Consider the following 27,566-nt stretch of genomic DNA (forward strand, 5'->3'; position numbering starts at 1 on the left):
TTATTTTTAAAACACACATGGTTCGATCATATGACTATGTCTGATCAATTTAATTTTTTATGTAAATGATTTACTTAATAGATTTTAAAAGATAAACAACTTGAATTATCGAAGTGGACACAAGATTGGCTCACAATATACCAACCGGACTATCGAGTTGGAGTAAGGACGGTAGAAAAACCTGATTCTTCCCTAAATAATTCCATAAAAACCCCAACCCCACATCAAACGCATCTGTTAGGACTAATCCTGGAAACCCTCAATAATTTAATGTGAATACAGCTTTCTCTCTCCATCTCTCACTTTTTGCATAGCCTGCCAACCCAACACCATTGAAGCAGTTGATGAAGTTGACCAGCCCAATGTCAAAAGACAAGAGATTGATCCAACAGCCTCACATATATTCCAAACCTGTCTAGATAGATAGACAGATACAACCAAAAGGAAATGGTACCACTTCTCCTTCCAATCAAGCAATGAAAGACTCCTTTGTAAGAAAGTTTCAACCCACACAAAGACTGACTTCCCAGCACCAACAAGACTATAACACCAGACTTTTCTCTCCTTTGTCTAATAACCCACAAGCCTTAATCCTCTCTCTATATTTTCCATATTCACCAATTCAAGACAAGTCTTGGCGCAACGGTAAAGCTATTTCATTGCGATTTGAGCTTCACGACCACAGCAAGTCTTTAATATTGCGTACATCTGACTCTTTTCAGATCCTGCAGTGACGGAAGCCTTCTTTTTTTTTCTTTTTTTTTTTATCAATTCTTGTGGAATAAAGATACCATCTGTATCACCATGGACAAAAACCATTATGTGTTCACACTAAACCTCTCTGTTATCATAGCCCTCGGAGTCATCTCCTTCGTATTGTGCATTGCCTCCGAGTTCAAGAGGACAAAGGTACAATTGCAAGTACTTTTTTGTTTTCATTTTGTTCAAAACATAGAAACAGTCTCTCTACACGTCCTTTAACTGTATCAATTGGGCAAATACGTCCAACTAGCAGTTCGCTCTGTCAATCCTCCCGGGCCCAAATAACTCTACTATATATTTGTGTCATGGGTTAGTTTGATCCAAAAGTTGTGTATACATGACTCTTTTCAAATTCCCCAATCACAGAGTCTCGTGCATTGAACTGCCTTTTTTAGTTTTCATGTTATTTGGTGTTTTTGCAGAGGAGGGATCTCAAATTGGACGGTAAGTTGTGTTATTTGCCGGGAAGTCCTGCTTTTGGGCTTGGAATTGCAGCTTTGATCTGTCTGTTGTCGGCTCAGGTCATCGGAAACTTCATCATCTGTAGATATTACTGTTTGAGAGAGAAGAGAACCAGTTTCAGGGCTAAAAAACCAACGGTTGCTACCACTTTTCTGGTCCTATCATGGTAGGTGAACTTTTAATCTCATTAGTATTCCTATTCTAAGGTCACAATTATAGATTGGTTTTACTTTTCAACTATGAGAGCAACACATCAGAGTAGTTGAATTGGATACCACCAATTTAATCAAATCATCATAGGGAAATTGTTTAGTGTTCTCGGAACACCATGACATGCGCATTAAAAAAAATTGATTTTATCTTTTATCCAATTCGCTAATACCAATATGTTTAGTTAGTGCTCTGGGTCAAAAACTTAAAAGATATCTTTTTGAGTAAACTTTTTAATGTTTTAGACAATTAATTTTACTTGGGAGCTTTTTTGATAAATCCATTTTCTAAGAGTTTTATTCCATCCAACCCATATTCTTTTTGACTATTCCATTAGGTCCAATTTGAGATAAGAAGACCAAAATACCATTTTCATCTACTTATGTTCCATTTAGTTCACATTATTTTCTTATATTTCAATAAGTCCTATGGGTGACATAATTACCAAAATACCCTTAATGTGAATGTTCACACCGTCAACGTAAATGTTCATATCGTCAATGTGTAGGGGCCCAGCCCATGTCGATCCTCGTGGGTGCCCAGAAAAATTCGAGTCGGGCCGGGTCGGCCCACAGGCCAAAAAAATAGGCCCGGCTCGGCCTGTTGATAATATGAATATTCATATTGACAAGTTAACATTCACATTGATAGGAGGGTAAAATTGGCCTGCGGCACGTGGGCTGCCCGAAACCAGCCTGCCGCCCGGGGCGGGCTTGGACCGGCTCGTTCACAATGTGAATATTCACATTGACATATTAACATTAACAATAACATTGACAAGAGTGTAAAATTGGCCCATGACCCATGGGCAGCCCGAAGCCCAGGCCCGGATTGGGACGGGCCCGGCCCGTTGACAATGTGAATATTCACATTGATATGTTAACATTCACATTGATAGAAGCGTAAAATTAGCCCGCGGCCTATGGCCGGCCCGAAACCCGCCCGCGACTCGTGGGCTGCCCTGGGCGGGCCCGGCCCGACCCGTTGATAATGTGAATATTCACATTGACATGTTAACATTCACATTGATAAGAGTATAAAATTAGTCCGCGCCCCGTGGCTGCTCGAAACTAGCCCACGGCCCGTGGGTGACCCGGGGTGGGCCCAGCCCGGCCTGTTGACAATGTGAATATTCACATTGACATGTTAACATTCACATTGATAAGAGTGTAAAATTGACTAGCGTCCCATGGGCGGCGCGGGGCGAGCCCGGTCCGGCCCGTTGACAATGTGAATATTCACATTGACATATTAACATTCACATTGATAAGAGTGTAAAATTGACCCGTGGCCCGTGGGCGGCCCGAAACCCACCCGCTGCCCAGGGCGGGCCCGACCCGGCTCGTTGACAATGTGAATATTCACATTGACATATTAACATTAACATTGATAAGAGTGTAAAATTGGCCCGTGACCCGTGAGCAGCCCGAAGCCCGGCCCCCGGCCGGGGCGAGCCCGGCCCGTTGACAACGTGAATGTTCACATTTACATATTAACATTCACATTGATAAGAGTGTAACATTAGCTCGTGCCCCGTGGATGCCCGAAATACGCCCATGGCCCGTGGGCGGCCCGAGGCGGGCCCGGCCCGGCCTGTTGACAATGTGAATATTCACATTGACATGTTAACATTCACATTGATAAGAGTGTAAAATTGACTCGCGTCCCACGGGCGGCCTGACGCCCGTGGGCGGCCCGGGTTTGGGTCCGGGCCTAGCCCGGGCCGCGGGCGAGCTTCGGGCAGCGGACAAATTTTACACTCCTATCAATGTTAATGTTAACATGTCAATGTGAATATTCACATTGTCACGGGTCGGGCCAAGCCCGCCTCGGGCTGCGATCAGGCTTCGAGCCACCCACGGGCTGCGGGCCAATTTTACACTCCTACTAATGTGAATATTAACATGTCAATGTGAATATTCACATTGCTAACGAGCCGGGCCCGCCCCGGCCTGAGGTCAGGCTTCGGGCTGCACACGGGCCACGGGCCAATTGTACACACTTATCAATGTGAATGTTAACATGTCAATGTGAATATTCACATTGTCAACAGGCCGGGCCGGGCCCGCCCCGGGCCACCCACAGGCCGTGGGCGGGTTTCGAGCAGCCACGGGGCGCGGGCTAATTTTACACTCCTATCAATGTGCATGTTAACATGTCAATATGAATATTCACATTGTCACGAGTCGGGCCAAGCCCGCCTCGGGCTGCGGTCGGGCTTCGGGCCGTCCACGGGCTGCGGGCCAATTTTACACTCTTATCAATGTGAATGTTAACATGTCAATATGAATATTCACATTGTCAACAGGCCGGGCCGGGCCCGCTCCGGGCACCGGGCCGGGCCCGTTCCTGGCAGTGGGCGGGCTTTTGGCCGTCCATGGGCCGCGGGCCAATTTTATACTCTTATCAATGTAAATGTTAACATGTCAATGCGAATATTCACATTGTCAACGGGCCGCCCATGGGCCGCGGACGGGTTTCGAGCCACTACGGGACGGGGCCAATTTTACACTCCTATTAATGTGAATGTTAACATGTCAATGTGAATATTCACATTGTCAACGGGTCGGGCCGGGTCGGCCCGCCCTGGACTGCTGTCCAGTTTTATACTCTTATCAATGTGAACGTTAACATGTTAATGTGAACGTTCACATTGTCAACAAGCAGGGCCGGGCCCGCCCACGGCCCGTGGGCGGGTTTCGGGCAGCCATGAGGTGCGGGCTAATTTTACACCTATCAATGTGAATGTTAACATGTCAATGTGAATATTCACATTGTCAACGGGTCTGGCCAGGCCCGCCCCGGGCCGCGGGCAGGCTTTTGGCCGCCCATGGGCCGCGGCCCAATTTTATACTCTGATCAATGTGAATGTTAACATGTCAATGTGAATATTCACATTGTCAATGGGCCGGACCGGGCCCGCCTCGGGCCGCCCATGGTCCGCGGGCGAGTTTCGCACAGTCACGGGACGGGGGCCAATTTTACACTCCTATTAATGTGAATGTTAACATGTCAATGTGAATATTCACATTGTCAACGGGTCGGGCCGGGCCGGGTCGAGCCCGCCCTGGGCTGCTGTCCAGTTTTATACTCTTATCAATGTGAATGTTAACATGTCAATGTGAACATTCACATTGTCAACAGGCCGGGCCGGGCCCGCCCACGGGCCGTGGGTGGGTTTTGGGCAGCCACGAGGCGCGGGCTAATTTTATACTCCTATCAATGTAAATGTTAACATGTCAATGTGAATATTCACATTGTCAACGGGCCGGGCCGGGCCCGCCCCGGGCCGCGGGCTGGCTTTTGGCCGCCCATGGGCCGCGGCCCAATTTTATGCTCTTATCAATGTGAATGTTAACATGTCAATGTGAATATTCACATTGTCGACGAGCCGGACCAGGACCGCCCCGGGCCGGCCATGGGTCGCGGGCGGGTTTCGCGCCGCCACGGGACGGGGGTCAATTTTACACTTCTATTAATGTGAATGTTAATATGTCAATGTGAATATTCACATTGTCAACGGGCCGGGCCTGCCCCGGCTCGCGGCCGGGTTTCGGGCTGCCCACGGGCCAATTTTACATTCCTACCAATGTGAATTTTAAAATATGAATGTTCACTTCATTAAATTGCTAATCGTTCAAAAAATATTTATAAGGGTATCAAAATTAAATATAAGGGCATAAGTGTCCAAGAAAATAGTGTAAATCAAGAAAATGGACTTTATGGAATAAAACTATACATACATGGGACTAAATGGGTTAAAAAATTCCTTCATGGACTTCTTGGGTTAAAGCACTTCTAAATTGGACTTATCAATAAAAATCCCATTTTACTTTTTATATTCACTTAATCTAAAAACACTTTAAAAATATAAAAGAAAATATAAAAATTTAGTATATTTATATATATATTGTATTTATTCAATTTTTTAAAATTGAATCACAAATATTTACTTTTTTGCATACACCTAAATTAGATACATCTAAATAAATAAATTGATTAAAATATTTTTTAAAATTATTAAAAACAAAAAAATACGAATTAAAAATTCAAAAATTATTTTTGAAAATTCAAAATCAAACAAAGATATTATTTTTTTCAACCAATCAATAACTATATTTTAGTCACATATTTTATCATATTGTTTAAAAAATAGTTTTCTCAACTTAAAATTTTAAACAATCATGACAACCACTCATAATTGAGAGTTTCAATTCTATCTTTGCTTGCAACGAGGATAACTATCATTGGCCACGAGTGGACAAGTCAAATTTTTTTTTTTTTTTTTTTTTTTAATTTGGACGCACTCCTAGATAGAACCTTCACACATGGGGACAGTTGGATACATATTAATTCTTAATCAACTTTTCAATTTCAACAGATAAGACTAGGAAAGCAAATTAATTAATTACAACAAAAAAAAAAAAAAACAAACATAGTCATCTAAGAGTAATAATATAAACAAGTTTTTGAATTTAATGATGTTGCAGGATCAGTTTTGGCTTTGCAATTATATTATTAAGCGCGGCCACAAGTATAAATAGAATACAGCACTTCGGAGATGGATGGGTAGATGGCGAGTGCTACATAGTAAAAGATGGAGTGTATGTTGGGGCATCAATTCTAGTTTTGGTCACAGTGGGCTCAACACTTGCTTCAACCATCATAACAATCAAGAAGGAACGAGTTGAGCAAGGCCTAAAGGTTCATGGGCAAGTTGGATGAAGAAATTGAGGTTAAACAAAAGAGAACAAGACAATTATCATATAACAGCAATATTAGAAACTCAAAAAAAGCGTTGTATATACAAGAATTGAATTTGAAGCACATATCAATTTTCAGGACAAATTTTCTAGGTTCCCATCTTTTCTGATCAAAGTTGGGGAGTGATGTGGGCAGAAGGAAGGGAAGGACCTCCACCATGCATCAACTACACCAGATGGAGGAAAAAGAAGACCTCAGCCCAACAAAAATCTACAAGGTTTGCTCAGAAGTTCAAATAATTATTTTGTATTTCATATTCAAGACATACAGAGAAAATAAGTTTTTCCGTACATGGTGGGTTAGCCTCACTTGGACTTGTGGTACATACATATGTCAATAGTCAAAACAAAGAATTTTAAACAACCAAACAAGAAAAAATAAATGAAGATGTTTCTTTTCATATTTTCTTCCCAAGTTAGTCACTGACACGGATAGTTTCTTCCCAAGATGTTTCTATTGTATAGGTTATAACTAGTGTATTTAATTTCAGTTTTTTAAATTTAATTTTTTTAAATTTGTGTTTTTTGTTTTTCGTGTTTTTTTTTTTAGTGAATATTTTTTAAAATTTTAAACAATATTTTTACTTTTTTAGATACACCTTACTTAGATGTATCTAAATAGTAAATATTTATAAATAAAAAAAATTAAATTAATAAACATATAAAAATATGAAAAATGTACTGAATTTTTATATTTTTTTTTTGTATTTAGTGAATTTTTAAAGAAAAAATTCACAAATATTATACTTTTAAAGTATATTTATGTTAAATGTGTCTAAAAAATTTTTAAAAAAATACATAAAGTATTTTAAAAAATCCAATGAAAATAAAAAAATACAGAAAACAAAAAAAATTAGAATTTTTTGACAAATAAATTTTGAAAACTGAAACCAAACAGAGTGAACAGCATTCTACACATAAGATGTAGAATATATAAGTTATTTTAAAAATATGGTTAAAAGTTGAATTTTTAATTTTTTTCAAAAAATATATAAAAATTATGAAAAATAACATAACCCAAAATGAATTAAAAAATTAAAAAATAACTTTTAACAATCTTTCTCAAATAATCTTATATATATATATATATATATATGCTCAAGAGTCAATGAGTCAACCGCACATGGGTGAGTCAGCAAAGCACTCAGTCCATTGAAAAACGAAAAGAAAATGAGCAAGAAAAGCCCTCCCCCTCATCTCACTCCAAATCAAGCCCGGAGAACACTGGAAGCATCTGTTTCCCACCCAACAATGATTTTTCTTCAAAAACAGCTATAAAACTCTGAATTTTTTCCCCCTTTAGAGCATGAGAACAGCCATTCAATAGCATTTTTTCCCCACAATTTTTTACAAATAATGAGAGTATGAGATAAAAACCGAGCAGCTTTGTGCAACATGTCTCCTTTCAATCAATCAAAAAAAAAAAAAAAATATGATAGTTTTTCAGAAACCAAAAAAATATTTATCTTTGTAAGCAATTAAAAATTTCATACTGTAAAAGAAGTTAATTTTTCTTTCAATATATTGCCTAATTTTTTGCTTTTAAAAGTAAAAAAATTTCGTAGTTTAAAAGAAATCTATTTTTCTTTCTTCTTTTTATTTTTATTTTTATAAACTCTATTTATATATAAAATTGGGAAATTTACCAATAAATCCCATTTCATAAACTACTAAACCAATTAGTCCCAACTTTATTCTTTTGTTCGGATAAGTCCTATCAGTGGGAAAGTTTATTTCTTGTTGATCCTATTTTTCATATTTAGTGTAATGTGTGGACGATTTTACCCATTATTGTTTTGTTTCCATATACTGTTGGGGCCATCAATTTGATCACTCACTTCACCATCACTTCACCATCTCCCACATTATAACTCTTCCCCCCTTCTGTTGCAAGCCCACCCGCGCTTCTCTCTCTCTGAAATTTCGTTCCCTCCGATCTCCTTCCGACTCACCATCAACATCGACAAAGCAACGATCACGAACGCGAAGTTCCACAACAGATCCAGAATCACGATCGACTTCGAATACGCCCAATCGCTCTGCTTCTCTTCGATCTGCTCCGCCGTCGCCTCTCTTACCCTCAACTTCGGCTCGCGCATCATTCTCCGACTACCGCAGAGACTCGGCAGGCAGCGCACGAACCGGCGGCTCAGGAAGATCTGATCGGTCAGCAATGGCGTCGCATGGATTAGCTATTGTGTGTGTGTGTGTCTGCCCCTCGTAATGTATGTGTGTATCTGTGTGTGTATCTGTGTCTATGTGTGTATCTGTGTTTGCGTGTGTGTATATGTATCTGTGTGTATGTATCTGTGTGTGTGTGTATCTGTGTGTGTATCTGTGTGTGTATATGTATTTGTGTGTGTATGTATCTGTGTGTGTGTGTGTATCTGTGTGTGTATCTGTGTGTGTGTGTATATGTATTTGTGTGTGTATGTATATATGTATCTGTGTGTGTATGTATCTGTGTGTGTGTGTATCTGTGTGTCTGTGTGTGTATATGTATCTGTGTGTGTATGTATCTGTGTGTGTATCTGTGAGCAACGGTTAGATGAGGGTAATTACGTCCCTCACAATTAAATGGGACTAAATGGTTTACTAGAATAAAAATGGGACCAATTGGTTCATAAGTTTACATTTGGGATTTATTGGTAAATCTCCCTATAAAATTTAAACCCAAAAAAATCACAAAAATAATGTTATAAATAAAAAGCATCCTCATGAATGTTTTATTTTAAAATGAAAGGTCCATATTAAATTACATCATTTTATCTCGAAATTATGTATGATTTTTTTTTATTTTTTATAATACTACATAATTTAACAAATTAAAAAAAAAATTAAAATTCAGTGGATTGAATTGAACCCAGTGCTTTATACGTAGCTCTGCCCATGGCTGTAGACACCTTTCTATGAATCTTAGCACAATTGAGAGAGAGAGAGAGTCATTCCAAATGCTATGTAAAATGTAATGAAACTTACTGATTTCCAAGGAGCAAAGTAGATCAGATATTAGCAATTAAAGCATATTTCCGGCAATAATACACCAAACTCCAGACTGCCATCGGACTTACGATAGGCACCAATCCAGGTATTGCAACCCAATTACGAAAATAACAGTAACAAAGCATACTAATACTAGTATCACATATTTCCTTATGTTTGCTTGAGGACATTAGATAGAAAGAAGAAAGGGAGAGGGTTGGAGTTTAAAACTGATCCAACATACAATTCCCATACGAGCATCTGTTCTAAACAGTAAACTAGTAAGGCCGACTCATGAGCCAAAAAACCATGAGCCTGCCATAATTAGTGATTTTAATGGTTCCTACCAAGAAAAACTCAAGACGGGATCTTCACAAATTTCCACAGTAGTGATCCTGATGAGATTCATTCCTCAAATAGCTGTCTTGAAGAAACAAAGGGCAACAGTATTTAAGTGTGAACCACAAGCAAGCATGCACCTTTGGAGAATTCAAAATTCAAATGTCATATGCGATAGTATCCACCACGGCCCCTTCCATTGTAGTTATATCCCCTTCCCCTGTTATATGAGCCATGATAGTTCTCACCTCGTCCAGCTCCATAGCCTCCGTAACCAAGATGAGGTCTCTGGGGGAAATTGCCAAAAGTCTGGGGGGTAAAAAGATAAATAAGTTGTCAAACAATTAGTACCCCCTCTTTTAACATTTTAGAAGTGAATACCATAAATACAATTAGCAAACCTCAGTATCCTGCTTCATTCGCTCTGAGAACCTATTCTGTCCGTTTCTTGCTCCACGGGCAAGTGAATTACAAGATATCGTGTCAAAGAACTCATCCTTACTATATGCAGGCTGCACAGGGAAGCAACAAAGGATTGCCTCAGTGATTGCCTTTCACATAATCTATAACTCCAAATTACTATGTTTGTGGACCAAAAAATAACAAAAACAGAGAGAATTTCACTACAAGATATAAAAAAACATTCCAAGACCTACTTTGGGGTCAATCTTCGGTGCCGAGCCATAACCCCCTTCATGCCCCAAGTTTTGAGCAACTGCATTGTCCTCAAATCCCTCTGTTTCATCCCTTTGCTTTGTACCTCCAAGATAACCCCATACTTCGTCCTTTTTAAACTTCTCATTCATGGCTTCAAAATCAAATTCCTCGGTGAACTGCATAATAGAATGTTTACACAACAAAATTATTAAAACAAAAAGAAAAACAATATAGGTTCAATCATTCAAAAGGCTAACCGCATGTTCATACAGAAACCAGTAACAACCCAGAACAACTAGGAACCAGAAGTGTATATACATTCTTCATTTAATAAACAAAGCAAAGGAGATCAACCCATTCAACAAGGAGATCAACCCATAAAGGAAGTATTCATTGGAGCCAGCCACAAACTGAATCAAGCATCCACCAATTCCCAAAGATAACAATCAATAAATGGTGAACCAATTTTCTAACCCAAAAAGAACTGTAGGTCACAGGCATATCAAATTTCTGACAGCATAGTTATTGGAGGCTGAGAAAATGTGTATACAAGAGGACTAGAGGATGGTGGATACACAAAAACAAGAAAGACTATTTGAGGGGAAAAAATAGCATAAAATTTTCTTCACAGCTATTTGAGCATCCCAACAATATGAAACACAAAGCTAAGAAGCACAGGCACGGCACAGACAAGATGACAACAATTTTCAAAAAAATAAAAATGTAGGATACAACACGTGGGAGACACGCAAAATAAATGATTTTATACACTTCTTATGTGTCATATATATGAATATTTTATTCAAAATTAATAAAATATACAACATAATACGAAATTCTAATGTTTAATGTAGGATGGATTGAGAGCTCTAAATCTTCATTGTTTTCCTTTTTATCTTTAGATCCTACGTTTTTTGTTCAAATTTACAAAGTATTTCATGCATCTAAGCAATGAATATGTGCGTGCTCTAGGTGTCTGAAACGTATACTAGTCTAAAAAAATTTAAAATAATAGGACACATTTGGACGAGTGTTGGAAAGTGTACCACATGTTGCGACATGTACACTCTGCTTTGCTTCTTAGAATACAAGTAAACTATCATGCAGTATGATGACACAAGATGATAAATTGGAAAGAGTGACGCCATCATAGATGAAAAACAGATAAAATCAAAATACAATAGATCTATCTGAAATTAAATATTTTGCATAAAGAAAACATTTTCGCCAACCTGTTGTGCGGAGACAGAGTGTGGCAATGGCAATAGTGGCGGTTGAACTGCTGTAGTAGTAATTGAGGATGACAAATTTGGGGATGCTGAATTAAGGGCAAGCATATCTTTCTGATCAGGGTAGGGGTTCTGTGCAGAAGAAAGAAGAGGTGGCCTAGGCTGTGATAACTGATATGGAGTTAACAAAGTTGGTGGTACCTTTAACAAGGGGCCTAATGTGGAATCTGCAACAGAAGAAGCAGAGCATGGCAAGGACTGACCAGAAAGGGCTGTTACTGAGTCAGAACCCATTTTACCAACAATTGCAGCTTCAATAGCATTCTTGTCTTGACAAGATGAAGGAAATGGAGACATGGTTAATCTACTAGCAGTCAGAAGTGCAGGATGAGAAGGTGGAGATGTCTTCACAGACAAGGAGGAAGGCATAATGAAAGAAGTAGGATGTTGTTCTTGAGGAAGAGAATGTGTAATATTTAAATGTACAGGATTAGAAGTGCTAAGTGAAGATAGAGGAGCAGCAACACCTGATGAATATGTTAATCCCATAGATGCTGGAGTCACATAAGGCTGTAGAAGATTCTGCACTGTTCCAGGCAATGATGTTGTACTAGAAGACATGGGCACTAATGGATTAGGCTGTTGTGGAGCATAAAGGCTATTGCTTGACGTTCCATTATATCCGGGCCAAAACATTGGCATGGCCAAAGATGCCGCATTGGCATTTTGAGTTGCTTGCAGAGGAACCCCAGGACCCACTGGCATTTCATATTGATTTGATGGCAATGTGCCAGGATAGGACGTATTGGCTAAAGTAGGAGGTTCCTCGTGAGAGCTGAATTGCATCGAAGATCCACCACCAACTGAAACTGATTTTGATGAACTTGAAGGGCCCACCAAGCTGTGTGACTGCAGAAAAAGTGAATGAGAAGAATATGATTACAGTCCCATGGAACAATTCTATTAAGTTGTCACATGTATCCACCAAGGGAATTAGTACCTGTATAATTGCAGGATCATTCTGTATCAGCTCCTCCTTCTGAGCAGGTGGTGAGGATTTCACTATCAAATCCTGAAATAGAACAAACTATTGGAAACCTAAAATTGAAAGTGACTAATAAATTAAACGTACTCCTGCATTCTCAAAATCTCAGTTGTAATTAGCATCAAGGTTGCAATATTTGGCCCCTCACAATGGTTGTGAGTGACACATGCATGTAATACAAATACTATTATTCTCTCGGACAAGTTACTTACAATTCTAACATGCCAAAAACTCTGACTAAGTGTAATATTTTTTCTTTTTCTTTTTTTTTTAATAATTCATTGTATTCAATTATATAAAAACTTGCTCCTCGAAAAAGAAAAAGAGATAAGACCCATATGTTGCATGAATCAAGCCCTTTTGCAAACATGACAACAATAATTTACTATTTACATCAAAGCAAGGGAATGCTTTTATTAATTAGTTTTCTAAGTATTGAAAGGTTGATACCTGCTAGGATAGGAATGTCAACGGCTTTAAATATTTTTGTGAAAAAATTAAACCTGAGGTGGAAGATGGTTAATGGTACCTTCATGAACAACATTACGTAGGGAAATGTACCTCGTTTTCTTTTGTAAGGAAGCATACCTTTGAGTAAATTGATTCTAGCCTATTTTGTTGCAGTTAGTAAGGACCTTAAAGTAACCAACAAGTTTCCTGAAAGGGGATAGAGATGCATTGCAAGCCATATTTTGAAAGATCCCTTTAAGACTAGGAATTTGATTATATTGCACAGGTTCTTAATAATTTAACTTGGAAAAAAGACATGGCACTATTCTGGTTCATGGTTTCTCTTGACAACTGAAGCTAGAAAGTGGAGGCATCATAATTTTAGACAAAGAGGCTACTATTTTTCTCACTCTGCAGCCTAGCCCTTCCCCAGGGCTCACTATTAAGGCTTAAGTGCTATTTAAGAAGGATCTGAAGGGATCCAACAAAGATTTGTTTCAAAGGCAATTGCTCAGTCTGAAAGGATGGACAAAGAGGTATGTTCACTTTTTCAGTAAGATTTCAGATTTAGCCAAATTGAGAGATGCAGGAAAAATTATAAAAATATACCTTAGATAGAGGCCTTAAAAATCTTTTTCATTGAGGGGAATTTAGGGCTAAAATTCAAGCCATCAAGAAAGGCTAAATATGACAGGCCACAGAGGACAATTTCGCGAATGATTCAAGAATGTAATTAAAATTGGACAGTAATTTGATCGTGTTAAAGTAGATCATGTAGTTTAAGGAGACAAATAATAACCAGGATAAGTTATTTGCCCCAAGATGATGTTGAATGGAAGCTTCACCTCAAATGAATTAGAATGTATGCTCCATTTTTGGGCTAAACCTTGAACATCAGAGAGAGAGAGAGAGAGAAGCAAAACTTCTAATATTGTTATGTTAGTTCTTAGTTGTCAAGAAAATTTACGTGGGGAATAAAAAGAAGTAAAAGGGATGACATTTAGGCCACAACACAAGTAATTAGCATAAATCGGCACCACTACAACACAGGCACATAGACTAGAGATACTTTTATAACATGACTGACCCATTTAGTGTACTGACAAAACTTTTATCTAGTGTGAAATATACTCTCAAGATAAAGAATGGAATCATATTACAAGCACTAAAAGTCAACAAAAAAAATGTTTGGGGAAATAAAAAAGGATGAATAATGGTAATGGCAGAAAGTGACTATACAAGTTGGGTGTTAGGTTGGTAAAATGACACTGTTCACGATAAAAAGTCAGTCCAATCGTCTAATAATATGTCATAAAAAGGATACATCTCCTAAGTAACATTAAGCCCCTGAAAAATCAGAATTATATAAAACAATTGACAAGTGGACTTCCAGACTTACCTTAATGTCACTTCCACGAAACAGAATGTACTCATACACTTTATCACTCGGAGGAATTTGTGGACCATCTTTCTTTCGCCCCTCAGTTCCATAAGACCTCACTGCAACATTAGGCAATGCATATAAAAGGTTTAGTTTCTACAGCATGCTTTGGACTACAAGGAACAATTATTATTATTATTTTTTATTTTTTTTTGATAAATACTACAAGGAACAATTATTACAGCTACAACTAGCTGTGTATTCTATCTATCTGGCACATTAGCTGAAGTAAACCACACAAACAAATCTATATTAGAATGAAGTGACTACAAACACTCTTCAACCAAAACTAGATCATATTTATTGACTTTGCTTTGTAAATACAATACTCAAATATGCAACAAAGATCACAACTAACTGTATCTTCAGCCAAAACTACAACCTTCCAAACAACAGATGATGTTACTGGTGGAGAAAGAATAAATTAATGCATAACATAAAATCCAGACAAATTACTGTAGTAATCATGCCGTAGAGCATTCCTCTTGATAAAAAGTTTGACAAGTAAATAAAGAACATAATAAAATCAATATTAATACAAGCTTATGCAACTCATAAATAACAAAACTAAATTCTCAAGCATGTTGTACTCATAAATTGGTAAGGGAAAAAGAACAGAAAAATGAAAGAAAGAAAAGACATTATGCACCCCCAAGAAGTATAAAGGTATGTATACAAATCATCACTAATCAGAGTAGTTCCAGAAAAAGCTTGCAATGCTTTTAAAATTCAACACATACAACTTAAAAATTCCTAATTCTTATTGTAGCAGTTCGGAAGCAACCAATTTAGCTTAACTTACACACTTCACAAAGACCAAAACGAATCGCACAAATAGATTGAAGTAAGAATACCAGATATAAAACCATAAGCAAAACCAATGTAAGAGCTCAATACAGAGTGAACAAGAAAATAATAATAATAATAATAATACCTCTGCATCAAATTAATTGTCTGGCACGGAAAACGAAAACCTAAAAATAATGCATTTTTATGCCAAAATTTAAAAAACCAAAAAAAAACAAAAACAAATTAATAGAACTTAAAAGATCTTTTACTTGGTGAAAAAAAAAAATTTAAAAATTCAGTACAAGAATACATTCTTTACAAGTTCTTGTTTTCCATGCCATACATATAATTTGGCATAGAGGGAGTAATAATTTGATAAATGAAGTAATGAGTCATCTTTTTACATTTTTATCAAATTCAAATTAGACGAAAGATTTGATGAGTTTCCTTTAATTTGATGAAAGAAAAAGGGACCATTTTGGGAATAGTCAATGCACCCATTAAAGAAAGAAGTTGGTCCTCACCTGCAGATTCTCTTTCTCAGCGACCGTTCGTTTGAGTTTGAGGAGACTCAAGCGGCAGAGGAGGGGCGGTGCAATTTGTCCATAGTTGGGCGTGGGCCAGGGCTTCGACGGGTGATGGTGTTGAATGGGTCAGAAGCACGATGAATTGCGGCAAGGATGAAGCTAGCCTCTACAAAACCAGCTAATCTCAAATTCTTGGGCCGCCTCACTAGGGGTACTCGCTCTGTAGCAGTATGGGTTTGGGGCAAGGAGGGGTTTGGGTCATCTCTTCAAGTAGTGGTGGCGACTGGGAGGCGGCAAGACCAGATCTTCATACCTTCATCTGTTTTCGGTGATGGGTGGGAAGGGGTGGCACTGGTTATAGAAGGTTTTGGAATGATGGCAGAGACGGTCAAGAAACCTAGAGGTCTCAAGCGAATGACATCCACTTCAATTTCAATGTCGCAGACTACTCATCGACCAGCTGAAGAGGTGGTTCGCACTAGGGTGGAGGCTGATTGGTTTCAAGGTTGTCAAGATTGCGATCTCCTACGATCCAATATACACCATTCGATCTGACTCGTGCTTTGGATCAACCCCAGATCAAGATTGCGGTGAGATCGTTTTGGGATCGTCGGGATCGTTAAGATTGCATCTAGATCGCGACTCCATGCGATCCAAATTTCAAGGATTTTTTTGGCAACTTAAAAGCAAAATCGGGAGCAAAAATGAGAGAAGCAGAGAAGCAAAGCAACAGCGAAACCTGACCTGCTACGATTAGGGCAATACGAATTGGGGAAAGAGAGATTCAACATCAAACAGAGAAGCCTGACCTGCTGCGACTCTAGGTACGCTGCTTCTTTTTCTTCTTCTTCTTCTTCTTCGCTGCTGTTCAAACTGTCTACCTACTCTCTTTTTTTCTTTTTCTTCACTATTCTTCCTCTCTGCTGTTCTTCTTTCTTCGCTGCTCAGTAGGTCTTCTTTCTTCGTTGATCTTTTCTTCTTTCTTCACTGAATCAACTCTTTCGGTGTTTTTTTTTTTTTTTTTTTTTTGCTCTTATTTATTTATTTATTTTTGTTTCTGTAAATTATATTATATATATATATATATATTTATGTATGTTTCTCTCATATATAAATTATATTATATATATATATATATATTTGCTCTGTAAATATACATTTTTTTTGCTCTTATTGTAGTTCTGTTTCTCTTTTTTCTTTTCTTTTTTTCTTCTTCAATTTTCGTTGTTCTTCTTTGCTGCCTGCAATGCTATAAATTATAATGCTACTGCTATTTTCATTGGCTCCTGGGAATGGAAATTAAATCATTGTAAGATTCATTTTACTTAATCTTGTTAAACACCATTGCTTCTTTGATTGGAAAGGCAAAACATGATTGCTTATCAAAAAAACATGAACTGTTTTCCCAAATGATGGTTTGTTTAAAGCCTTTTGATACATGGGCTTGGAATTGTTGTCTTGTGCCTTTTTACAATTTGCCAAATGATGGTCTGTTTAAAGCCTTTTTACAATTTGCAATTTTTACATGGGTTTGGAATTTCTTTTAATTTTTACAATTTGCAATTGCAGCACACAATGTCAGCCTCTGGTTCAGCAAGAGGGAGGAAGAGGAAAAATGTTGCTGGTCACAGATATGATCCTGGTTGGGAACATGGCATTGAAGTGGATGCTGCAAGCAAAAAGGTAAAATGCAAATACTGTAATGTTACTCGTTCTAGAAGAATATATAGATTAAAACACCATTTGGCATGCACTCATCAAAATGTTGAACCATATCCCCAAGTTCCGAAAGGTGTTAGAGAAAAATTTATGAGTCTTCTAAGAACTCAAACATTGGAGTTTCAAAATAAGAAAAGGCAGATGATTGATATTGGTGATGATGATTCAGATGATGAAGTGGAACTATTGCATGTCGGTGGCCATAAAAACAAACAAAAACATTATGAGCGTATGGACAAATTTGTGGTGAATAAGTCTCGGCATCAAAATTAAAAAACTATCAATCAATTATTTAAGAACGAAGAGAGAAATGATGTTTGTCAAACAATTGCCCAGTTTTTTTACACTAGTGCAGTTCCTTTTAATTGTGTCAACAACCCTATATTTCCACTTACGGTTAAGAAAATTGGAGATTATGGAAAAGGCCTTGTGCCACCATCTTACCATGAAATTAGGGTGATACTTTTAAAAAAAGAAGTGCAAAAGACATTGCAATTACTTGACGAGTTCAAGGAACAATGGAAGAAGACCGGGTGTACAATTATGTCCGATGGATGGTCGGATAGAAAGAGAAGATCAATTTATAATTTTATCGTCAATAGCCCTAATGGAACTATCTTTCTATCATCATTGGACACATCCAACAATTCAAAAACCGGTGAAAAGGTTTTTGAGACGTTGGATGAGGTTGTTGAGAAAGTTGGAGTGGAGCATGTTGTGCAAGTGGTGACCAATAATGCTTCTAATTATAAGTTGGCGGGAGAAATGTTAATGGATAAAGGAAGAGCTTGTTTTGGACACCTTGTGCCACTCATTGCATAGATTTGATGTTAGAGGATTTTGAGAAGCAAATCATACCTCATCGAATTACAATTAAAAAAGGAAAAAGAATTGTGGCATACATTTATTCAAGAACAAATCTTATTCATTGGATGAAGGAGTTCACCAAAGGTATTGAACTTATTAGGCCCTCGGTAACGCGGTTTGCCACGTCTAACTTGACCTTGAGGCGCCTTCATGAGCAAAAGGGTACATTGTTCTCTTTGTTTACATCATCCAAGTGGAGGAATACTCGATTTGCAAGGTCTGAAAAGGGTAAAAAAATTGAAGATATTGTTTTAGATAATCGTATTTTTTGGAAGGGCGTTTCTATGTGCTTGAAGGCCGCGGTACCTCTCATTAAAGTACTTAGATTGGTGGATTCGGATGAGCATCCGGCGATGAGATTCATTTACGAGGCAATGGATCATGCGAAAGAGAAAATTCAAAGCAATTTCAATAATGTTTTCTCATGGTAAACTTTTATTTAGTTAAACTTATTTACTTTACTACTATATTTCTCTAAACTTTTTATTTATTCATTAATACTCTTTATTCAATGGTGTTAGCTATGATCCTATATGGACCATCATTGATAGAAGATGGGAATCCCAACTGCATCACCCATTGCATGCTGCAGCATACTTCTTGAACCCTCAATTTCATTACAGTCCCAATTTTCAGCCCGATGCTGAGGTTAAAATTGGGCTGTACAAATGTCTTGAAAGAATGGTTCCTGATGTTAATGAGAGGGTAAAGATAGATTTGCAAATTGATGCATTCAAGAGTGCAAAAGGACTCTTTGGCATACAAAATGCAATCATGACTAGAAAAAAGAAATTTTCAGGTGTTTTTTTATTTTTACTATAAGTTGATTTGTATCATTTTTAATATCTTATTATTTGTTTTCATTTCATCAATTTTAAATTTATGACTAAACTTTCATGTAGCTGATAGGTGGGACTCTTTTGGTGATGAATGCCCTGAGTTGAAGAGGTTTGCAATTAGGATATTTAAGTTTAACACGCAGTTCATCGGGGTGTGAGCGAAATTGAAGTGCTTTTGAGATGGTACATTCAAAGTGGATCATTTGCACCAAAAGAGAATGAATGACTTGGTGTTTGTCATGTACAATTTGAAATTAAGACAACGACACACGAATAGACAAGCAATCGTAAATCCATTATGTTTGGATGATGTCCCATCAGATGATGAATGGATAATAGAGAGAGAGACTCCGACTCTTCCAAGAGAAGGAAATTGGTTGAGTGTGCTTGATAGGAATGCTCGACATAGATGTGATTCGGATGAAGACAAAGTGGAGGCCCTTGCAAGGAATTTGGAAGAAGCTTGTAAGTTTATATACACATCTTTTAGTTTTAATTAGAAATTATAACTTCAATTTTACCTTTAATTTTTTTGTTTACTCCAACTTAGGTCGTGATCATATTGGTAGAGAACATGATGAAGTTCATGAAGTAAGTAATGATGATGCTATGGATCAAAACATGGATGCTCGAAGGGATTTTGATCATGACTTTGAAGATGCTACTATTGGTGAAGACATTGAGGACTTGTATGGCACCGGGGGTGGTGATGATGATGATGATGATGATGATGATGATGATGATGATGATGTCGCAATGATTAATGCTGACTGTGGCAATAATGATGATAATTTCGGCGACAATAATGACTTATTATAGTCTTTTATTTGTTCTTCCTTTATTTAGTTTGTTTTGTTTTCATTAAGAAACAATGACAATGGTGTGCAAGTGTTGGTATTTGCTTTTATTATGTTTTTGACTTCTTTTTTTGAAAAAAAAATGTTTGAATGCGACATTGAATTACTATATTTCTTTTTTGGGGACTTATTCTATATATATTTTGATAATATTATTTAGTCATATAAAAATTATTGCATTTTTTTATCATTTTAGTAGGATCTTACGATCCTCAATCCAATCCTACAATCCGATCTGACAGACCCCCAAAACGATCCTGTGTAGGATTCTAATCTTAACAACCTTGATTGGTTTCGGTTGTTGGATAGATCGTTGATGGGTACGGTGGGGAGGAAAGATGGTAAGGGCCTCAGTTTCGCGAAAATCTCGAATTGGGTTGGTCGGTGGTGGTGGCATTCAAGGATGGTGGAGGTCCGACCGATGGGGGCGACGGCTTTTCTGTTCATCTTTCCAACTAGACGTGAGGCGAAGGTGACGATGAGTCGCCGATGGACAGTGGGTGGGCGTGATCTTCTGCTTGAGTAGTGGTCACCTCTGACTCAATGTACTTCGAGGAAGATATCAATGCCGGAGAAAAGCGTATGAATTCGGGTGGTGGGTCTACCTCTTCATCTTCATGGAGAAGAGGTGTACTGGGTTCTTGATGATTAGTGTGGTGGTTTCGTGAAGGCGGATGAGTCGTCGGTGGATCTGGGTTGTATTGGATTGCGAGTGAGGTGTTTGGAGCAGACACCGTCACAAGTTTCCCTTCGAGGGGGGTGGTGGCAATTCCTGTTGCTGGAATGGTTGGAGGCAGCTCTAATTGTCGAGCTGTGATCGTCGACGGCCAAGAGGAATGGAGGATTTGGATCGGATATGGCAAGGAAAGATTTTGGGCAATCTAATCACGAAAAGTTAGGGATTTGGGGGGAAGAGGAATATTTGCAACACTTTAGCGTGGATAGGAGGATCTTGGGTATTCGGTGCAAATTTCAGTATATGGGTCCTGGTGTAAGCCATCCACAGGGGCCCCGTAGAGGACAATTAGGCCTGGCAAAGGCCCACGAAGCTGGATTTGGTGTTCTGGGCCGCAAGGCTTAGGCTGGGGTAAATAATATTGGGGAGCAGCAACGGGCCAGTCATACTCAGCAAGGTGTTTCTTCAAACCGTAATTTAGGACCACAGGAGATTGATTTGGCCCAACCAGTGTTAACCCAAGTCAATTCTGATCCTATAGGGATGGGTCGGGTTGACACGACTCTTGGTTGCTCTAAACTGGGCGACGTGAACTCAGGTGAAACAGGTCAGGTAGAGTTGGCCGATGTGGATAATCACCATCTCCAGGCAGACACGAAACTGGGGTGGGAGTTGGTGGCCCATCGTGATTCAAGCGGTGATGTTCTTGGGTCACAATTGCCACTGGTTATTGGTGGAAGTAGCTCTCAGTCGGGGAGTCCGGAAAATAGCGATGGTGAGGGATGTCCAGATACGACAATGCCCCGGTGGTGTCTCTTGGGTTGATAAAGGTGGACAGAGTGTTGATAGCAATGGTGAAGCCTTGCCCCTAGTTTTGCGTCCATTAGCTACAACGGAGGGGCCGCTAGAGGAGTTCATGGGTCCAAACCCAGAGAGGCTTCCCAATAGTGGTGGGTTGGATAGGGCTGACATTCCATCGCCTGAGGCAATTTCAAAATGGGTGCTGGAACGCATCGGGAAGGTTAGTCGTTGTCTGGGTGTATCATTTGAAGGTCATGAAGAGGAGGCTATGCGATTATTTGGGCAGCAGAGGTTTCATGGCGGCAGGGGGCTCCAAGTTAGGGAGTTGGCACTCCGTATGTTACTCCTGGTAAACTGAATAAGGAACTCAAGAACTTGGAGTGCACTGTTAATTATGATCATGGGAGGCAGATTGTGGGATGGGCTGCTAGAAAAGATCGTAGGGGTCCATTGTTGTTGAAATGAAGTTAAAAATCCTACCTTGGAATGTGCAGGGTTTACATGACAAGGATAAAAGGATAGCAGTGCAGGCTGTGTTGCGAGGCGCAAAAACAGATGTTGTATGTTTGCAAGAAACAAAGATGGAGGAACTGGGCCCGGAGTTGATCCGGGAAGTTTGGGGAGGCACTTTGTGGAGTGGGCTTTTTTGCCAGCGGCCGGTGCGGCGGGTGGGTTCTTCTTTGCTAGGATAGGAGGGTGGTGGTGAGGGAAGAAGAGGAGGAGGAAATCGGGGGGTTTTTGGTTTCTTGTTTGTTTCGTTGTGTGGAGGATGACTTTAGGTGGGTCTTTACTAGTGTGTATGGTCCAGTGCAGAATTCGGAACGAGGGAGTTTCTTAGAGGAACTGGGGGATATTGCGTTTCGATGGGATGCCCCATGGTGTGTTGAGGATGATTTTGATGTTATCAGATGGTCTTCGGAGAAGATAGGAAGTAGTCAGGTTTTGAGTGCTATGAGGTCCTTCTGCTCTTTCATAGATAACTTACAGTTGGTTGATCTACCTATTCAAGGGGGCAGTTTTACTTGGTCCAATGGGCAGAGTTTGTCTCGAATTGACCGCTTTTTTATGACTGGGGGGTGAGAGGAGCATTTTTTGGAGGTTGTCCAAGCACGTCTTCCTTGGCCAGTATCTGATCATTGACCTATTGTGCTTGATAATGGGAGGATTCATCGTGGTCCCATGCCATTCTACTTCGAGAATATGTGGTTGCAAACAGAAGGTTTTCTGGACTTGGTGTGTAGATGGTGGAGTGGTTATGTCATTTCTGGAAGTCCTAGTGCTGTGTTGGCCTATAAATTGAAAATGCTTAAGGGCAATTTGAAGAGATGGAATGAGGTGTTTGGTCACTTAGAGGGCCAAAAGGCGGAGGTAATGTCTTTACTCCAAACTTTAGATGAGTTAGAGGTACAAAGGGGTTTATCCAGTGATGATAGTGTTCGGAAGGAGGCGGCTAGACAGGACTTTGTTCGTATTGCTCGCATGGAGGAGGTATCTTTCAGACAAAAATCTAGATGTTTGTGGTTGAAGGATGGGGATCGAAACACGAAATTCTTTCACAGGGTGGCGAGTGCACATCGGCGGGTTAATCAGATTAGTAGGATGTGGGTGGATGGTCGAGAGCTCTGTACGGATGAGCAGATTAAGGAAGGGGTTGTGGGTTTCTACCAACATTTGTTCCGTCGTCAAGCGGGGGCTTGGCGCCCAAGCTTGGGAGGTGTTCAGTTTGATATGATCTCGAGGAAGGATAAGGAGAGTTTGGTGCGTTCCTTTACAAAGAAGGAGCTGTATGGGGCTCTACAAACCATGAGTGGTGATAAAGCCCTAGGTCCAGATGGTTTCTCAATGGCTTTCTTTTAGCATTGTTAGAGCGTGGTTAAGAGAGATGTGATGGCGACTCTGGAGGCTTTCTGTGTCAGGTCAATTTCAAAAAAGTTTTAATGCAACTTTTTTGGCTTTAATTCCTAAGAAATGGGGGGCCAAGGATGTTCATGGCTTTCGGCCTATCAGCTTATTGGGGAGTGTTTATAAGTTATTGGCTAAAGTTCTTACGAACAAACTTTAAGGAGTCTTGCTAGCTGTGGTGTCGGAGTCTCAAAACGCATTAGGAGGTCTGCAGATTTTGAATGCAGTGTTGGTTGCTAATGAGTGTATAGATTTTCGGATTCAACAGAAGCGCCCAGGTTTGATTTGCAAACTGGATATTGAGAAGGCATATGATAATGTCAATTGGGATTTCCTCTTGCAAGTGTTGAATCGTATGGGATTTGGGAAGACTTGGTGCCAATGGATTAAGTTTTGTATTTCGACTGTATGGATGTCTATTCTGATTAAAGGAACTCTAGTGGGGGTTTTTTCGTCGTATCATGGTCTTCGGCAAGGGGATCCTTTGTCACCTTTCCTATTTCTTTTAGTGATGGAGGCGTTGAACAAATTGTTGGAAGGTGCCGTGCGCGGTGGTCTGTTGGAGGGCTTTGAGGTGGGTTCGTTGTCTGGGGTTTTTGTTGGTGTATCTCAGCTATTATATGTGGATGATGCTCTGATTTTCTGTGGGGATGAAATGGAGCAGATGGGTCATTTGAGGTATGCTTTGTTATGTTTTGAGGCAATGTCGGGGCTCTGGGTTAATCTGCGGAAGTCGGAACTCATTCCAACCGGGGTGGTGGATAGGTTACCAGTTCTAGCTGCAGTTTTGGGTTGCAGGGTGTCCGTTTTGCCGGTCTCTTATTTAGGTTTGCCGTTAGGAGCTTCATTCAAGGCGAAAGGGATATGGAATGGAGTAGTGGAGCAGGTTTAGAAACGTTTGGCGGGTTGGAAGAGACAGTTTTTGTCGAAAGGAGGGCGGCCGACTCTGATTAAATGTGTGTTAAGCAACATTCCGACCTACTTCATGTCATACCAGTGTCAATGGCACAACGGTTAGAAAAACTTCAAATGGATTTTCTTTGGGGTAGTGGGGGTGATGCTTTTAGGTATCATTTGGTTGATTAGGAGGTGGATTTGTCAATCTAAGCCTGCAGGGGGTTTGGGGGTGAGGCGGTTGGTGACTTTTAATAAAGCCTTGTTAGGCAAGTGGTTGTGGTGGTTTGCTTCGAAGGAAGATAGGTTTTGGCGAAAGATGGTGGCTTCTAAGTATGGGGTGGAAAGGGGGGGTTGGCTCTCTGCGGACGTGATAATCTCGCATGGTTGTGGGTTGGAAGGAATTTTGGAGGTGGATAAGATTTAGGGTGGGAGATGGGTTGAGGGTGAGGTTTTGGATGGATATCTGGTGTAATGGGGAGTCACTGGGAGCCCGTTTTCTGTTGATTTTTAATATTATGGTTGATCGGGAGGCGACACTGGCATCTTATTTAGGGGGTAGGAATGGGGTGATTTGGGATATTCAGCTTCGGCGTGAGGTGGAGTTGTGGGGTTTCTTATATGGGTTGGGAATTAATGGGGTGGGACACGATGTTATGGTGTGGAATGGGGTGCAGGCAAAGGGGAGGTTTACAATTGCATCCTTCTATTGGGCTTTGATGGGGATAGCAGCAACGCTTTTCCTTGAAAAAGTGTTTGGGTGCCAGGTGTTCCATCTAAAGTGACGTTTTTCATGTGGACGGCAGCTTTAGGGAGGAATCTCACTCTAGACAACTTAGTGCAGAATGGTCATGTTTTAGCGAACCAGTATTACATGTGTTGTATTGCTGCTGAATCGGTGGACCACTTGTTTCTTCATTGTTTGGTGGCGTCTCGGTTGTGGGCTTTCATTTGTTCTCTCTTTGGGGTTGCTTGGGTCCAACCGAAAGGGGTGTTCGATATGCTGTGGGTGTGGCGGGGTGTACAGATTGGGTGTCGGCGTCGGAGGGTGTGGTTGTTGGCGCCGTTTTGTTTGATGTGGCTTGTTTGGTTGGAGCGGAATCGGCGTACATTCTTAGATGTTTTTCATCGGGTTGTTTGGTTACAAAATCATTTACTTCTTGTCCTGTATAGCTGGTTGGAGAGGAAGGCTGATCTAGATTTGTTTTATTTTTTAGATTTTCTAGATGATGTGGTTGGCTAGTTTGTTTTTTTGGTTTCCCCATTGTGGGACAATCGTTTTGTATTCATTGCATCATCTTCATGCTTTTCTTATAAAATTTGTTTATTTATCAAAAAATAATAATTTGACAAATGAAGTGAACAAGAAATATAGCGAACGAAGAAGAACCATAGAATGGATCAAATCCTTATTTCCCTCAGCTTTTCGTGCCAAGAACAACATATATCCAGACACAACCCAACTAAAGTTTTGCCAGTTTATAATGCCATGCCCGCATAAATGAATTCGTAAATTCACTAGTAGGATAGGAAGTCTCCATACAGGACGGCAAAAAATTGTTTCTTGCCTCAAAAAAACCAACCCATAAGGTAAAATCTGCTCTGCTCACCATGGCCACCACTAAAATTACAATAAAAAAATTGGAAAATATATATCACAATGAAAATGGGTTTGTACTAAAGATAAATTCTAGTGTATTTCATAACATCTCTCTGTCTTTCGCTCTCTTTTAACATCTTTCCACTCTAGGTTAAAGAAGACAAAAATCTGAAATTGTTGCGTTTAAACAAATTACCCATCAATGTCTGAAACCCTAGATATGTAAATTTGAAATACAAACATGTATGCAAACACATCGATGAATAGAGAGAATGAGGCGTACCGTTCTGCAAGCCAAGGGTGGAATCTTGGGGATTGAGGTAGTAAAGAACGCCCTCGTACCGAATCTCGTACTTGGACGTTAAACTGATGAAGCTTCCTATGTACGAATCTATCGAAGACGAAGATGAAGACGACGATGGTGGTTGTGGTGGTGGTGTTGGTGGTGGAGATGACGATGAAGACGAAGCTTTCATGCCCGATTCGTTCGATATTTTCGAATTGAGAAAATCAAACCTCCAATCAATTTGAAAACGGTGTATAGGAAAATTCACCGACTCGTTTTGTCGGTTATCGTTTTAGGCCATGTATGTTTGTTTGGATGGACGTGAGCTTGGATTGAACTAATAGTCTAATAAAATTATTAATCTGATATTTGGTTAAACAATTGGTTAAACAATTGAATACGGACTAATTATTTTAAACTTGACTATTAGTTAAGATAGGATACATAATCCAACGGATTCGTAGTCCTAGGACTATTAGTCATGGGAATGCTAATCCAGTCCGCTCAAACAAACGTGGCCTTAAATTAATAATAATAATAATTAGGAAATCTATCTCGCCCTATCTAAAATGAGAAGGTATTGATTGGTACAGGGTCAATGCCATGTATTGTGATTGGTAAATGAATAAAATTTATAATTTTATTTTAAATAATTAAAAATATGAAAAAATGTATTGATTGGTACAGGGTCAATGCCATGTATTGTGATTGGTAAATGAATAAAATTTATAATTTTATTTTAAATAATTAAAAATATGAAAAAATGTAATAATTTGTAATTGATCAAATATAAAATCATATAATACCTTGGACTAACTAATAATTTTTCATCTCAAATCAGTTTTCTTTCTGTGAAAGCAATGTAAATCTCCCCCTAAAAGTACAAAAATGATGCTTTATTATAGTCGGTTGATGTTAAAAAGTGCTCATGAACACTTGTATTTTTTATTTTATAAAATATTTGTTTTTAATTTCTATGTTAAATTAAATGTAAATTTGTTATTTAATTGATTTTTAAATTTATATATAGTATTTTATATTTATTCATGCATACAAATAATAATTATTTAATATTCAACAAAGCGTGATTATTTATAATTTAAGTTCTCAAATTCAATAATAATGACATATTGGATCTTACAGGGGAAAAAAAAATTATAACATATTTGTGTCAAATGCTATTATTTTTTTAGCATTTTAAAATTATATTTTACTCTTAAAATTTCCAAACACATGTCATTTGGGAACTTGGCTTTTACACACAAAAAAAAACAAAAAAAAAAAAATCAAAGTCATTAAAAAAATAAGTCAAACATACTAATAATTCACGTTTTTCATATAATTAATAAAATTATTTTTAAATATATTAAACTTTTTTATCTCAAAATAAAATAAAAAATTACTAGAAAGGTTAAATTCCAAAGAACTTTATCAATAAATCAGATGAGAAAGCTTGATGATGACGTTAT

General features: G+C 38.9%; 2 protein-coding genes across 4 annotated transcripts; one reads left to right on the plus strand and one right to left on the minus strand.

Moving 5' to 3' along the window:
- The first annotated feature begins 232 nt into the window (after positions 1-232).
- Positions 233-20,088, plus strand: LOC114269042 (uncharacterized). 3 transcript variants are annotated; one of them, XM_028210306.2, is made up of 9 exons: positions 233-645; positions 723-909; positions 1,185-1,390; positions 5,925-6,169; positions 6,277-6,415; positions 17,226-17,339; positions 18,764-19,041; positions 19,145-19,546; positions 19,632-20,088. In XM_028210306.2, exons 5-8 carry the CDS (start codon positions 6,324-6,326, stop codon positions 19,237-19,239), a joined length of 579 nt encoding a protein of 192 aa, XP_028066107.2. In that variant the 5' UTR covers positions 233-645; positions 723-909; positions 1,185-1,390; positions 5,925-6,169; positions 6,277-6,323; the 3' UTR covers positions 19,240-19,546; positions 19,632-20,088. The 3 variants fall into 3 exon arrangements, with proteins under 3 accessions (XP_028066107.2, XP_082757937.1, XP_082757936.1); XM_082901811.1 differs by lacking the exons at positions 233-645; positions 723-909; positions 1,185-1,390; ... (1 more) ...; positions 6,277-6,415; positions 17,226-17,339 and adding an exon at positions 18,042-18,669; XM_082901810.1 differs by lacking the exons at positions 233-645; positions 723-909; positions 1,185-1,390; ... (1 more) ...; positions 6,277-6,415; positions 17,226-17,339 and adding an exon at positions 18,069-18,669.
- LOC114269040 (decapping 5-like protein) lies at positions 9,180-26,434 on the minus strand. Its single transcript, XM_028210304.2, has 7 exons — positions 26,095-26,434; positions 14,299-14,399; positions 12,405-12,476; positions 11,408-12,313; positions 10,175-10,351; positions 9,920-10,030; positions 9,180-9,827 (listed from the first exon to the last, which is right to left on the minus strand). Exons 1-7 carry the CDS (start codon positions 26,285-26,287, stop codon positions 9,684-9,686), a joined length of 1,704 nt encoding a protein of 567 aa, XP_028066105.2. The 5' UTR covers positions 26,288-26,434; the 3' UTR covers positions 9,180-9,683.
- Between the last annotated feature and the right edge of the window lie 1,132 nt (positions 26,435-27,566).

This window comes from Camellia sinensis, chromosome 13, assembly GCF_055761805.1.
Source record: "Camellia sinensis isolate YWXY chromosome 13, ASM5576180v1, whole genome shotgun sequence".
Classification (NCBI taxonomy): Eukaryota; Viridiplantae; Streptophyta; class Magnoliopsida; order Ericales; family Theaceae; genus Camellia; species Camellia sinensis.

Excerpts from the sequence above, each read along its gene's own strand:
- LOC114269042 (XM_082901810.1), top strand. The coding sequence starts at position 18,203 with ATGTTAGAGGATTTTGAGAAGCAAATCATACCTCATCGAATTACAATT. Across the intron at positions 18,670-18,763 it reads TTCAATAATGTTTTCTCATG|CTATGATCCTATATGGACCA; the intron begins GTAAACTTTTAT and ends CAATGGTGTTAG. Across the intron at positions 19,042-19,144 it reads TAGAAAAAAGAAATTTTCAG|CTGATAGGTGGGACTCTTTT; the intron begins GTGTTTTTTTAT and ends ACTTTCATGTAG.
- LOC114269040 (XM_028210304.2), bottom strand. The coding sequence starts at position 26,287 with ATGAAAGCTTCGTCTTCATCGTCATCTCCACCACCAACACCACCACCA. Across the intron at positions 10,352-11,407 it reads ACTCTGTCTCCGCACAACAG|TTCACCGAGGAATTTGATTT; the intron begins GTTGGCGAAAAT and ends TCTATTATGCAG. Across the intron at positions 10,031-10,174 it reads CACCGAAGATTGACCCCAAA|CCTGCATATAGTAAGGATGA; the intron begins GTAGGTCTTGGA and ends TTCCCTGTGCAG.